At 40.5% G+C, this 13,891-nt stretch overlaps 1 protein-coding gene across 8 annotated transcripts in view; it reads right to left on the reverse strand.

The window, feature by feature from the left end:
- Positions 1–13,891, reverse strand: part of LOC122564345 (F-actin-uncapping protein LRRC16A-like) — a 472,988-nt gene that overhangs the window by 267,385 nt on the left and 191,712 nt on the right. For all 8 annotated transcript variants that reach the window (XM_087978643.1, XM_087978642.1, XM_087978641.1 and 5 more), the window contains exon 5: positions 11,164–11,285. In XM_087978643.1, coding sequence (XP_087834769.1) covers positions 11,164–11,285 — 122 coding nt within the window. The remainder of the gene's footprint in view (positions 1–11,163; positions 11,286–13,891) is intronic.

Consider the following 13,891-nt stretch of genomic DNA (forward strand, 5'->3'; position numbering starts at 1 on the left):
GCGACTAAAAGGCAAAGATTTGGTGGTGCGGTATCAAAGGGGACGAGTACAGAATTAAAGAACTGAGTCTTGAGAAGCTATGAATGGCAGCCACTCACCAGCTCTTTTGCCATTTAACCTCTCCAGTTTTTCATTTTATCACAGCCTTTGTGCTTTTTCCATTCTAATCCTTTTCACCTACTCAAATATTACTTCCCCAGTTCTGATAAAAGGTCACTGTTCTCAAATATTAGCATTGTTTCTTTGTTCCATAGCTGCTGCCAGACCTTTTGAGGATTCCCAGCATTTCCTGTTTTGCTTTCAGGTTTCCAGCATCTTCACTGGCCATGAATTTGGTACCTTTAAGATCCCGTAGAGATTGACCATCTGCTGTAACTTAGTAACAGCAATCTTTCCCACTTATTTCCAGATGTATGCGCAATACCATGCTTTCCATAATGCTCTGCTTGAGCATTATCCTCTTTCAAACTCAGATGTCTGTGTCTTCTTAGAGAAAACAAAACTAGCAAAGTGCATGACTACAAGGTAATGCATAGCCCCCAGCTCAAGTGAACCACAACTCTATCATGTGGGCCTCTCCGTGGTTTGGATACTCCATTTTGGTAATGGAGTTACACACAGATCAGCTGCCATACTAAACAGAGTAAGTAAGAAAGCAAGAGGACAAGAGAGAGAGATTGATTTTTTTTTCAAGTCTTCAAGAGTCTAAGTACTTTACAGCTAATTCAAAGTGCTCGTTGCTGTGGTTCTGTTCGCCGAGCTGGAAGTTTTTGTTGCAAACGTTTCGTCCCCTGTCTAGGTGACATCCTCAGTGCTTGGGAGCTTCCTGTGAAATGCTTCTGTGGTGTTTCCTCCGGCATTTATAGTGACCTGTCCCTGCCGCTATTGACAAAGCCCTAGCCAGAGAAACAATAGCTAACCTGCTGAACAGACATAACAGACAACAGGACGTTGAACCCATCAACAAAGACGGCATACTTAAACTACTGGACTTGTGCCTCACAACACACTTCACATTCAACAACCAGATATACGAACAAATCAACGGAACACCCATGGGCTCAACGATCTCGGGACTCATAGCAGAAGCAGTAATGCAAAGGTTAGAACAAACAGTCTTACCACAAATTCAACCCAAACTCTGGGTCAGATACGTTGATGACACCTTTGTAATCATTAAAAATACGGACATAGAGAAAACACACCGGATCATCAACTCCACACTCACAGGAATCCGATTCACGAGAGAGGAAGAAAAGGACAACCAACTCCCATTCCTAGACGTGAGGGTACAAAGAACACCAAACGGAGAATTCACCACTAAGGTACACAAGAAAGCCACACACACAGACCAAGTCCTGAACTATGAAAGCAACCATCCCAATACACACAAACGAAGTTGCATCAAGACACTATTCAAAAGGGCCACAACACACTGCTGCACACCAGAACTGCAAAAAGAGGAAGAGGAACACCTATACAAGGTATTCGCAAAAAACGGATATCCTTGCAATTTCATCAACAGATGCCTAAGGGAGAGACAACAGAACGAGGACATGCCGCAACCCAAAGGACTAGCCACACTACCATACATCAAGAACATCTCTGAAATGACAGCCAGACTACTGCGACCACTAGGACTTATAACAGCACACAAACCAACAGCCACTCTCAGACAACAACTCACCAAAACGAAGGAACCGATACCCAGCATGAGCAAAACTAATGTAGTGTACAAAATCCCATGTAAGGATTGCACAAAACACTACATAGGACAAACAGGAAGACAGCTAACGATCCACATACATGAACATCAACTAGCCACGAAACGACACGACCAGCTATCCCTAGTAGCCACACACGCAGACGACAAGCAACATGAATTTGACTGGGACAACACTACCATTATAGGGCAAGCCAAACAAAGAACAGCCAGGGAATTCCTAGAAGCATGGCACTCATCCACAAACTCCATCAACAAACACATCGACCTGGACCCAATATACCGGCCACTACAGCGGACAGCTGAAACTGACAACCGGAAGCGGCAGGGACAGACCACTATAAATAGGAGGTATAGTTAGTAAGTTTGCAGATGACATCAAAATTGGAGGTGGAGTGGACAGCAAAGAAGATTATCTCAGATTACAACAGGACCTTGACCAGATGGGTTGAAGGGCCAAAAGTTGATAAATGGAATTTAATTCAGATAAACATGAGGTGTTGCATTTTGGGAAGGCAAATCAGAGCAGGACTTAAACATTTAATGGAAGTGTCCTGGGGATCAGTGCTCAACAAAGAGTCTGTAGGTGCAGATTCATAGTTCCTTGAAGGTGGAGTCACAGGTAGACAGGGTAGTGAAGGCGGTGTTTGGTATGCTTTCCTTTACTGGTCAGAGCATTCAGTATAGGAGTTGGGATGTCATGTTGTGGCTGTACAAGAGATTAGTAAGGCCACTTTTTCAATGCTACATTCAGTTCTGGTCTCCCTGCTTTAGGAAAGATGTTGTTAAAATTGAAAGGGTTCAGAAAAGATTTAAAAGAATGTTGCTGGTGTTCGATAGTTTGAGCTAGAGGGAAAGGCTGAGTTGCCTGGGGGTCTTTTCCCTACGGCATCAGAGGCTGACAGATAACCTTATAGATAATTATAAACTCATGAAGAGAATGTATAGGGTGAATAGCCAAAGTCTTTTCCCCAGGGTGGGGGAGTCCAAAATTAGAGGGCATAGGTTTAAGGTGAGAGGGGAAAGATTTAAAAAGGACCTGAGGGGCAACATTTTCACAGAGGGTGATGCGTGCATAGAATGAGCTACCAGAGGAAGTGGTGGAGGCTGGTACAATTACAACATTGAAAAGGCATCCGGATAGGTACAGGAATTGGAAGTGTTTAAGAGGGATATGTGCCTAGTGCTGCCAAATGGAATCAGATTAATTAGGATATCTGGTCAGCATGGACAAGTTAGACCGAAAGGTTTGTTCCCATGCTGTCCAACTCTAATCATCTTGTCAGAGAATAATAATCTACAAGGAATCAGATTTTTGAAGAAAATGTATACTGGGGTGTACAAAGTTAAAAATCACAACACTGGGTTATAGTCCAACAGGTTTAATTGGAAGCACACTAGCTTTTGGAGCGTCGCTCCTTCATCAGGTGGTTTTAACTTTGTACATCCCAGTCCAACACCGGCATCTCCAAATCATGTATACTGAGGTATGGCTGTGCAAATACACAGGTGAGTCAGAGGGCAAGTAAGTTATATGATTTATTTTCATGCAATTATTCAAATTGAAGGAAAGCAGAACAATGTAATTAAGAGTAGATGATAATGGTAATGGAATGAGCAGACTAGGTGACAAGCCTCTTTTCTAGCCTAAAATATGATACTAAAGCATCAGAGCAAAAAACTTCCAATGAAAATCAAGGAGCTGACAACCAGAGAAATACGTTGTTGTATTGTAACAAAAAAACATTTTGTGCTGAACGCCAATTCGGTCAAAGTGTACTGGCAAGGCATTATTTGATGTTCTTGCACATCTCCTAGTAAGTTTCAGTAAACTCAAGTTTATGGGGAAATTTGCAGCTTTGGTTTTTAATAGAAGATCTGTAGGAACCCAGAAGATTAAGTCAATTTAGGAAAGTTGCACTGTTCCTTTGTCCCCAAGCATTAATTTGAGCATATGGCACCAATACAATTTTCAAAACATCTAGCAAACAGTAGGTATGCTAGAATTTGTTTTTAAAACACATACTCATTAATATTATGAGACTAGTAATTCCACAACAGTAGAAGCAATATTGAAGATAGGAAGCAGAGGGATTAACGGAGAAAGGAGATAAGACAAGCAAGGTGCATGTGCACATCAACAACTCGCATTAAAAGGAACCCATCAGTCATTGAAGAGTAAATAGTAAAAGGGAAGTCAAATGAATGATGGAGCTGATTAGGAACCAAAAATAGCTCTCCTTATGGAAGAAGTGACATGGTTGATACATAAAATGAGTACTTTGAAACCAGTTTCTGTAAAGCAGAGGAATTTGCTAATATCACAGTCAGTCAGGAGATAATGGAGAAAATGGACAGAATAAAAATAGAGTAGTTAAAAGGTAAGAGAACAAAATTTGAAACTTATCATTCCTTTACAATTCAAAAGGACACGGGTGGAGCAGACTGGCTACAGATTGTTTAATTAGGTGTTAAATGCATTATAAATAAAATCATTTTCAGTGGATTGTGAAAGATTCTTGATGAAGAGCAGAGTAGATTGTGGTGTTTAGTTCTTCTGGGTGTGCAACATTGTTTTACTGTGACAGCACAGGTCAGTGCCATGAAAAGTGCAATTTGATTGTGATTTATTTAAGCTGCATACATTGTCAAAAGCCTCAAATTATGCAGAGACTCATAAAGGCAAATATTAGGCTGCATTTTTATGAGGTATATCAAAAAAGACACACAGTGAAAGTACAACTGAGTTCCTGCAGACTACGAACAAAACTGCAGTGTAAAATTGTTCAAATATGCATTATGATCAACAGTTTGAGGACATTACTCATGACAGAGAGGGGTCCCTTGAATTAGCACAAAAAACATTGAGGACAGCTATGGTGTTGCGGGTGATCCTGAGGGAGAGGAAGACGTACTGCCAACACATTATACAGAAGTCAGAAGTAAGGCTTTGAATTCATTATCTGGAGAAATCAAGTCTGTGATCAGCAAAAAGAGCGAGAGTGAGAGAGGGCGAAAGAGAGAGAAAAAAAAATGACAGAGGAAATATTTTCCATTGTAAGCAATATTGTAAAGAACTGAGAAGGGAAGAATTTCTGAGATGTAATCAAGAAAATTTTCTTGACCTACACATTTCTAGCACAATGTGGAAACAGGCTTCGCTGGATACATACACAGAACCCCTACAGTGCGGAAGCAGGCCATTCCACTCACCGAGTCCACACCAACACTCCGAAGAGCATCCCACCTAGACCCAACCCCTACTGTATCCCTATAACCCTGCATTTCCTGTAGCTAATCCACCTTGCCTACACATCTTTGGACACCATGGGCAATTTAGCATGGCCAAACCACCTAACCTTTAAAAAAACACAAAGAAGAACAAAGAAAATTTACAGCCCAGGAACAGGTCCTTTGGTCCTCCAAGCCTGAGCCGATCCCAACCACTATATCCTCTGCTCCCAACCTACTCATGCATCTGTCCAGATGCACCTTAAATTAACCTACTGTGTCTGCCTCTACTACCTCTGCTGGCAACGTGTTCCAGGTACCTACCACCCTCTGTGTAAAGTACTTGCCGCGTGTATCCCCCTTAAACTTTTTACCTCTCATCTTGAAAGCATGATCTCTCATTACTGAATCCCTCACCCTGGGAAAAAGCTTGTCTCTATCTACCCTGTCTATATCCTTCATGATTTTGTAAACCTCAATCAGGTCCCCCCTCAATCTTCTTTTTTCTAATGAAAACAATCCTAACCTACTCAACCTCTCTTCATAGCTAGCACCTTCCATACCAGGCAACATCCTCATAAACCTTCTCTGCACCCTCTCCAAAGCATCCACATCCTTTTGGTAATGTGGTAACCAGAACTGTACACAGTATTCTAAATGCGGCCGAACCAATGTCTTGTACAATTTTAACATGACTTGCCAGCTCTTATACTCAATACTCCATCTGATGAAGGCAAGCATACTATATGCCTTCTTGACAACTCTATCCACTTGTGCAGCAACCTTTAGGGTACAATGGACCTGAACACCCAGATCTCTGCTTATCAAACTTTCCTAAGGCTCTTCTGTTTACTGTATGATTCGCTCTAGAACTAGACTTCCCAAAATGCATTACCTCACATTTGTCTGGGTTGAACTCCATCTGCCACTTTCCCACCCAACTCTCCAGTCTATCTATATCCTCCTGTATTCTTTGACAGTTCCCTATGCTTTCTGCTACTCCACCAATCTTCGTGTCATCTGCAAACTTGCTGATCATACCAACAGAGCCCTCTTCCAGATCATTTATGTACATCACATACAACAGTGGCCAACAAGCCGCTGAGTTACTCGATCAGCAACACGACATTTGTAAAAACCCGAAACGTCGATTCTCCCGTTTCTTGGATGCCCGAAACGTCGATTCTCCCGTTTCTTGGATGCTGCCTGACCTGCGGCGCTTTTCCAGCAACATATTTTCAGCTCTGATCTCCAGCATCTGCAGCCCTCAACTTTCTTTCTAGGAAATGAGGCATGGCAAGTGGATCAAGTATCAATTGGTGACCTTTGAATATAGTATTGTAAACTGTAGATTAGCAATGGAAAAATAAAAACAGCAAATTAGGTTTGAGACTGACAGATAGTATGAAAGAGAATTCAGAAGTCTTCTTCGAAGATCTAAATAGCCAAAGAGTGGCAAGAGAAAGATTGGGATTAATTTGGATCAAAAAGGGGATTTCTACCTGAAGACAGAGACCATGGCTTAAATTCTCAATGAGTGCACTGCAATCCTCTTAACCAAGTGCCACCCCAAATTTATAGCGAGAAAATAGATTGTTGGGAGACTGGATTGTACATAAATTGGTAAAACAAAAAAAAAAGATACTGAACAAGCTGGCTGATCTTTAAGGTTGCTAAGTCAACAAACAAGGTGAGATGAAGACGCTAGGGTAAAGCAGGCTAGAAATTGAGGAGATACTGACGATAATCTTCTAGTCTTTCTTGTATACAGAGATGGTGCCAAAGGACAAGAGAATTCCAAACCATTGTTCAGAAGAGGTTGCAAATTAAATACATACCGATCAATTTACTGGTGGTAAAACGTTTTGAAGTAATAACCTGGACACAATACATGTACAGGCGAATTAAATAAGGCCTGTAGCGCAGATTTGTTAAGGGCAAATTGTTTTAACCAACTTGACCGAGTTTTCAATGAAGTGTTGAAACTGTCTGAAGGCAATAATGATAGATATATCAAGGCTTCCAAAAGATCTCAAATACACATTTTGATGAGCAAGACAAACTTTCAAAAGTTTCATGTGATGAAATATTTCAAATTACTGTGAACCACGAGGAGGACAGTATTAGTCTTCAAAAGGATTCTGACAGTCAGGTGGAAACCCACAGACACACCGCAAATTAAATTTATCACAGAAAACTTTGAAGATGGGAAGACAGGTTGAGGAACTGTTTAAAAGATTATAAAGTAAACTTTATATCAGGTATGGAGTACAAAAGCAACGAAGTTTCGAAGAATGTTGACAAAACATGGGCTCAGCCTCAAGTGACATACTGTGCCTAACCTGGACACGGCATTTTAGCAGTAGGAAAAGATCTTTTCTATACTTTCTAAGATTAAGAAAGTGGCTCCAGGGAGGAGAGAATTTAATTAAATCAATACAGTATTTTCTCTCCTGAGAGAAGATTGATAGGAGATATGGTAAAGGTGTTCAAGGTCATGAGGGATCAAGACACAGTACAGAAAATTCGTCTCAACAAGAGAAGGGTTCGAAACCAGAGGACACTGATTTGAGTAAAATAGTCAAAGAACCTAACAGTGACAAACAGTAAAGCAAGAGGTAAAAATGAAATTGGATAGCACATAAATAGTTGAAGCAGAGGTACTTAAAAAAAATTGGCAAAGTAGAAAAGTCATCCAATTCACATGGGATGCTTCTTAAATTATTGCACATAAAATGGAGATAGCAGAGGTTCTCCCATAATCTTCTAATCCTCCTTGAAATATCAGTGATGACTGCAGAATGAGAAATGTTACCACTCTGATCCCAAAATGGAGAGAGATGAACCTGACAACTACAGATCGTTTAATCCAATGACTGTACAGGGAAAGCTTTGAGAGACATTAATTCAAGATTAATTTAATTGTAACTTGGAGAAATACAGGTCAATCAGCTAGCACAGATTATTAAAGGTAATTCAAACTTGATTAGCTTAATTGAAAATTATCACCAGATACAGTCACACAGTATGGAAACAGACCGTTCGGTCCAACTAGTCCATGCTGACTAAGTTCCCAAATGAAACTAGTCCCACCTAGTCTGTCCCTGGCCCATGCCCCTCCAAACCTTTCCTATTCATGTACCTATCCAAATGTCTTTTGAATGTTGGAAATGTACCTACATCCACCATTTCCTCTGGCAGTTCATTCCACACACTAACCACCATGTAAAAAAGGTTACCCCTCATGTCCTTTTTAAATCTTTCTCCTCTCAACTTAAAACTAAGCCCCCTAGCTTTGAACTGCCCTATCTTTGGGAAAAGACCTTTGCTATTCACCGTATCTATGCCTCTCCTGATTTTATAAACCTCTATAACGTCATCCCTCAAACTCCCACACTCCAGGGAATCAAGTCAGAGCCTACTTTTATGACTGAAATCCTCCATTCCCAGCAACATCCTGGCAAATCTTTTCTGAACCCTCTCCAGCTTAAATAATGTCATTCCTATAACAGAATGATCAGAACTGCATACAGTATCTCACTATTGTTCTGTAAAATCTCAACATGTCCTAACTCCCATACTCAAAAGGTCTGAGTATGTTAGACATCTTCTTAACCATCCTGTCTACCTGTGATGCAAATTTCAAAGAATTACGTACCTGGACCCAGAGGTCTCTCTCCAGGACCCTACCATTCACAGTACAAGTTTATTTAGTGTGAAATAGACTGGTTAGCAAACTTGAAGTTCATTGATATATAGGATTGTAAAAGTGTGAATAAGAAATTAGCTAAGAGAGAGAATGCAGAGTGTGGTTTTGCATGGTTGCTTTTTAGGCTGGTGGAAAGTAATCACTATGGTTCCCAGGAGTTAGCATTTGCACCACTCCTCTTTTGATTTGTCATTCATGATATAGATTTGGTTTTCCACGGCATAATTTAAAAGTGTGCAGATGATACGAAACTCCGAGATGCAATAAACAACAAAAAGAATAGTAAGACAATTCAGAAGGAAACAGATTGATAAAATAGATGGACGCATGGAATGTATATTTAACACAAAGTAGCATCAAGTGATGTATTCAGGTACAAGTTATGGAAAGTATAACAAATGACAATGTTTGAAGGTAGCAGTACAAAGAAGATATAATAGCTATCTTTTGTAAATTGTTGTTTAGGCCTCAGTTGGAGCATTGTCTTCAATTCTACACATCACAAAAGGTTGTGACAAGGTTAGACAAACTGCAAAGAAAACTTCTCAAAATGATTATAGGAATGTGGGTCTTTGTTACTTGCAGTTGAGTGAAGCATAGAATCCTAAATTCTACAACACAGAAAGCCATTTGGCCCACTGCATCAATGTCCTGCACCAGCAATTCGCCTACAGCCACCACCGTCCCCATGGACCAGCAAATTGTTACTTTTCAGATGTTAGCAATATTGTCCTTAGAGGAAAGGATATTAAAGAGAGGTTTAAATAGTGTTGTTCCTAATGATGAATGATTTTGATGTAGGTGAATAAGCAGACACTTATTAATGACAGACGGATCAGTAACCAAACTTCATGGATTTTAAGGTATTTGGCTAAAGAAGTAGAGACAAGCTGAGAAGCATGAGTTTTGAAGATCGTGGAATGTATTTCCTGAAAGGGTGATAAAAGCAAATTAAATTGTAGTCAGCAAAAAGGCAATCAGATGCATGCTTGAAGGGAGAAAACTGGAAGGTGTCAGATGAAAGTTGGGACTGAGATTTATTGAGATTTATCTTTCAAAGATCTGGCACCGGCACAATGGGCTCTCTATGCCAGACCTTTCAGCAGTGAAATTAGGAAACACTTTCATTTCAAAGGTTGGTAGATGTTTGTAATTCTTTCATAAGCAGCAACTGATGGTAGATCCATTATTAATTTTAAACCAGAGATTGACAACACCTTTGGTTGGGAGAAAATGAGGACTGCAGATACTGGGGATCAGTGTCAAAGAGCGTGATGCTGGAAAAGTACAGCAGTCAGGCAGCATCCGAGGAGTAGGGGATTGACATTTCCAGCATAAGCCCTTCATCAGGAATTAGGGGTTGGCCCAAGGAGGCTGAAAGATAAATGATGTGGGGGGAAGGTATCTGGGAACATGATTGGTAGATGAAGGTGAGGGCGAAGGTGATAAGTTGTAGAGGACGGTGGAGTGGATAGGTGGGAAGGAAGATGGACAGGTCGGACAGTTCAAGAGGTCGGTGCCAAGTTGGAGGGTTGGATCTGAGATAAGGTGGGGGGAGGGGACATGAGAAACTGGCAAAATCCACATTGATCCCGTGTAGTTGGAGGGTCCCAAGGCGGAAGATGAGGCGTTCTTCCTCCAGGCATTGGGTGGTAGAGTTTGACGATGGAGGCGGCCCAGGACTTGCATGTCCTTGGTGGAGGGGGAGGGGGAGTTAAGTGTTTGGCCACAGGGCGGTGGGGTTGTTTTGTGTGGGTATCCCAGAGATGTTCTCTGAAATGTTCTGTAAATTGGTGTCTTGTCTCCCTAACGTAGAGGAGACCACATCGAGAGCAATGGATACAGCAGATGTGCGTGAAAGTACAGGTAAATGTCTGTCGAATTAGATTAGATTAGATTACTTACAGTGTGGAAGCAGGCCCTTCGGCCCAACAAGTCCACACCGACCCGCCGAAGAGCAACCCACCCAGACCCATTCCCCTACATTTACCCTTCACCCAACACTATGGGCAATTTAGCATGGCCAATTCACCTAACCTGCACATTTTTGGACTGTGGGAGGAAACCGGAGCACTCGGAGGAAACCCACGCAGACACGGGGAGAATGTGCAAACTCCACACAGAGAGTCGCCTGAGGCGGGAATTGAACTCTGGTCTCTGGCGCTGTGAGGCAGCAGTGCTAACCACTGTGCCACCGTGGTTAACACTGGTTTGGTTAATACAGTTGGTTAACAAACATCTAAGGTATGCGGAACTAAAACATATTTACTGTGTTAAATCGCAGATCAACTATAATCGCACTGAATAACAACAAAGGTTGGAGGGGTAAGCAGCCAATTTCTGATTCTCTGTACCATTAGATGGAAGAAAGTATGAAAAAGTAGCAAGCTCAAGAAGCCCTTCGCAACTTGAGATTTCAAAACAAAGATTTTCAACAACTGGGTAGAGGTGGTTTTGCCATCAATGATACAAAGGCCATGACATTAAAGAGGGTACCTACATTGGAGAGACACCAGGAAGCATCTTCTTGAGGCACGATCCCAGGTTCCCCACTACTTCATTCACCTCTTCTGATGAAGTTAGTTTCAAAGGAAAAGTGCATCGATCCGTTTCTACAATCAACTGAAAAACACCAAAACAATGTATAAGCATTTCAGCCCCAGTCAAGTAAATAATGCATAAAGTAGACAAACCTACAAAGGAAACTATGGACCAATGTACCTTAAACTTTGGTTTTCTGCGATCTTATTCATTTCTATGTATGAAATTACAAGCTTGCTGGGTCAGCCTCACAGTAATATTGTTCAACAGGCTAACAAGTTTTTTTTTAAATGCATTGACATGATAAGGGCGTCACTTCTAGGCCAGCAGTTATAGCCCATCCCGAACTGCCCAGAAAGCAAGTAAGAGTTACAGTAAGTTCTGAAGAAAGGCCACTCCATCCAAAACATTAATCCTGTTTTCATTCCACAGATGCTGCCAGACCTGCTGAATTTATCCAGCAATTTTTGTTTTGAAGTTGGTGACATTCTTTTGCATTTTGCTGATTCTGGATTTATAGCAGCATAAAGAAATCCATAGTGTTTATTGTAATAACTAAATGCTTAAAAAGCAATGTGAATTATTAGCAGCACCTGCTCTAGGGAGGGAGTAAAACATGTAATTGATTCCTCTTTCTCTTCAACTGCTACAAAAGTGAATCAATTCTGGAGCCTGGAGATACCAATCAGGCCTTCAGAGATGTGAGATGACACGTTGTGGGAACTTCCTTCTGAGTGTTAGACTAAAAACATTTCACTATTAGAGAACTAGTTTCTGTCAGATGGCCCACTGCCACTGATACTCTGTTCAAATAGAACAGTTAACTGATCTCATTTCCTTCATTAAACTGGAGATAGAGTCAGGGAATCCATTCGCTCTGTGTTTTGAGCTAAGCTTCAACAATGGCTGGCATGACTTCCATGTATGAGAGTAGTGTAGGGACATTCGTTCAAGGGCAAGACCTGATTCATTATGATCCTAATCAAAACTCTCTGCAAGTTTGATAGTCTTGGTCGTAATTTCAAAGATCACCTGACCACTCCCCACATTGGCAGCCACCTTAATGGTTCATTAATGTCCATTTTCTAAAAATGAGTTTTAATAATGATGACACCTTCATGCATTACTGGGCATGGGACATGTAACAGGATACTTGCATAATGATAAAAGCTTTGAAAACTGGAACTGACTCTGAGATGTACTAACTTTACCCATGAAAAATTGATCAAATATGGATGAAATAAGAATGGTGACCAAATTACACTGTTTACAAAAAGATACTCTGATCGTTTTTCCAAATTCAAAGTGAAGGTGACCTCAGCTTCTCTAGTCTGGGAACTGGAGTAAAGGCCATCAGTTGCTTCACAAAAATAAAATGCATTTTACGCAAGCAATTTCCCCAAAATTATTATAATAATCTGGATAGTGCTCAAACAGAATGGGCAACTCAAGAAAGCAAACCATTTTCTAGTGAACTTGAAATGGCATTACACCTAATTTATAATAAGTGAAAACAATGAAATGTTTTACAATTATAGCATCTGTTGCTCAAGTTATAACTTTGGAACACTGCTACTGTGAAATTACGTTTTAAAATTCCCATTGCAGCTTACCCTGTTTTTAAGAGAGTTTTGCAAAATCTCCTCACAAACATTTTATCAATGAAACATGTGATAAGTCTGTTCAGCCACATTTGCCTGAGGCCTCATTACATTTTCTTGTGGTAAATAGATAAATTACAACAACCAATGAGCAATCAAAACTGCAGCGAGCAGTCCCCAACGTCATAAATTTGTAAAGAAATATTGTGGGTAGACATGTTAATTGGTTCAATACAGACAAGTACCATAAGCAAACCATATGCTTTGAATCAGAAGTCCTTCTGCTTTGAGTATGCAAAGCACAGACAAGTATCCTCCAAGATCTATTCTTCAGAATAGATTTAGATACCCTCTGAGGATATATAATGAAGAAATATTATACTGAAGTCAGCAATGAAAGTTGAAATAAGCTTCAAAAAACTGTAAAAGCTTTAAATTAGAATGCTGAGGGAGTCATTCAGCTAACGATTCATCAGACCTCGTCTTGAGTAATCCAGAGTGAATAATTTTAATGGACTTTGTGAAGTAGCACTTGTAAAACAGAAGTCTTTAATTAATTGTCTTTATTAACATACATTGCAGCAACATTCTCTGCTTTTGCGGTTTGGATACATCAAAGTAACTTGTATCATGACCTAATTGAGCATCAGACTATCAGGTTATCTTTCGATTATGTCACAGATTTTCCAGACTGGTTGTTGTGGTGTGTTGGCTACGGAGGGTTGGCCAGCAGATCAATGATGTGGCCAATGTGTACATCTTGAAATGAAGTCGGAGTAATAAAATTAGCATCACAATGTACAATGACCATACATAATTCTAAAATTACGTCAGAGTCACAGAGTTAGACCCCAAATACAGAAAATTGTAGACACTTGTCGAGCAGGAAACATGGGTCACTAATCTCCATTCAGCAAGCTGCCAAACAGCAATGTGATATTGAACAGAGTTTTGTTTTGATGACAGTGATGATGGAGGGATAAATACTGATGAACAGATCAGGGATAACTATCTTGTTCTTCTCCAAAATAGTGCCAAAGCATCCTTTATATCCGCCTGAGCAGGTGAATGGGGCTTTGGGTAACT

This window comes from Chiloscyllium plagiosum, unplaced genomic scaffold (genome assembly GCF_037043375.1).
Source record: "Chiloscyllium plagiosum isolate Xiang-an unplaced genomic scaffold, Cpla_swu_hap1 HiC_scaffold_34, whole genome shotgun sequence".
NCBI lineage: Eukaryota > Metazoa > Chordata > Chondrichthyes > Orectolobiformes > Hemiscylliidae > Chiloscyllium > Chiloscyllium plagiosum.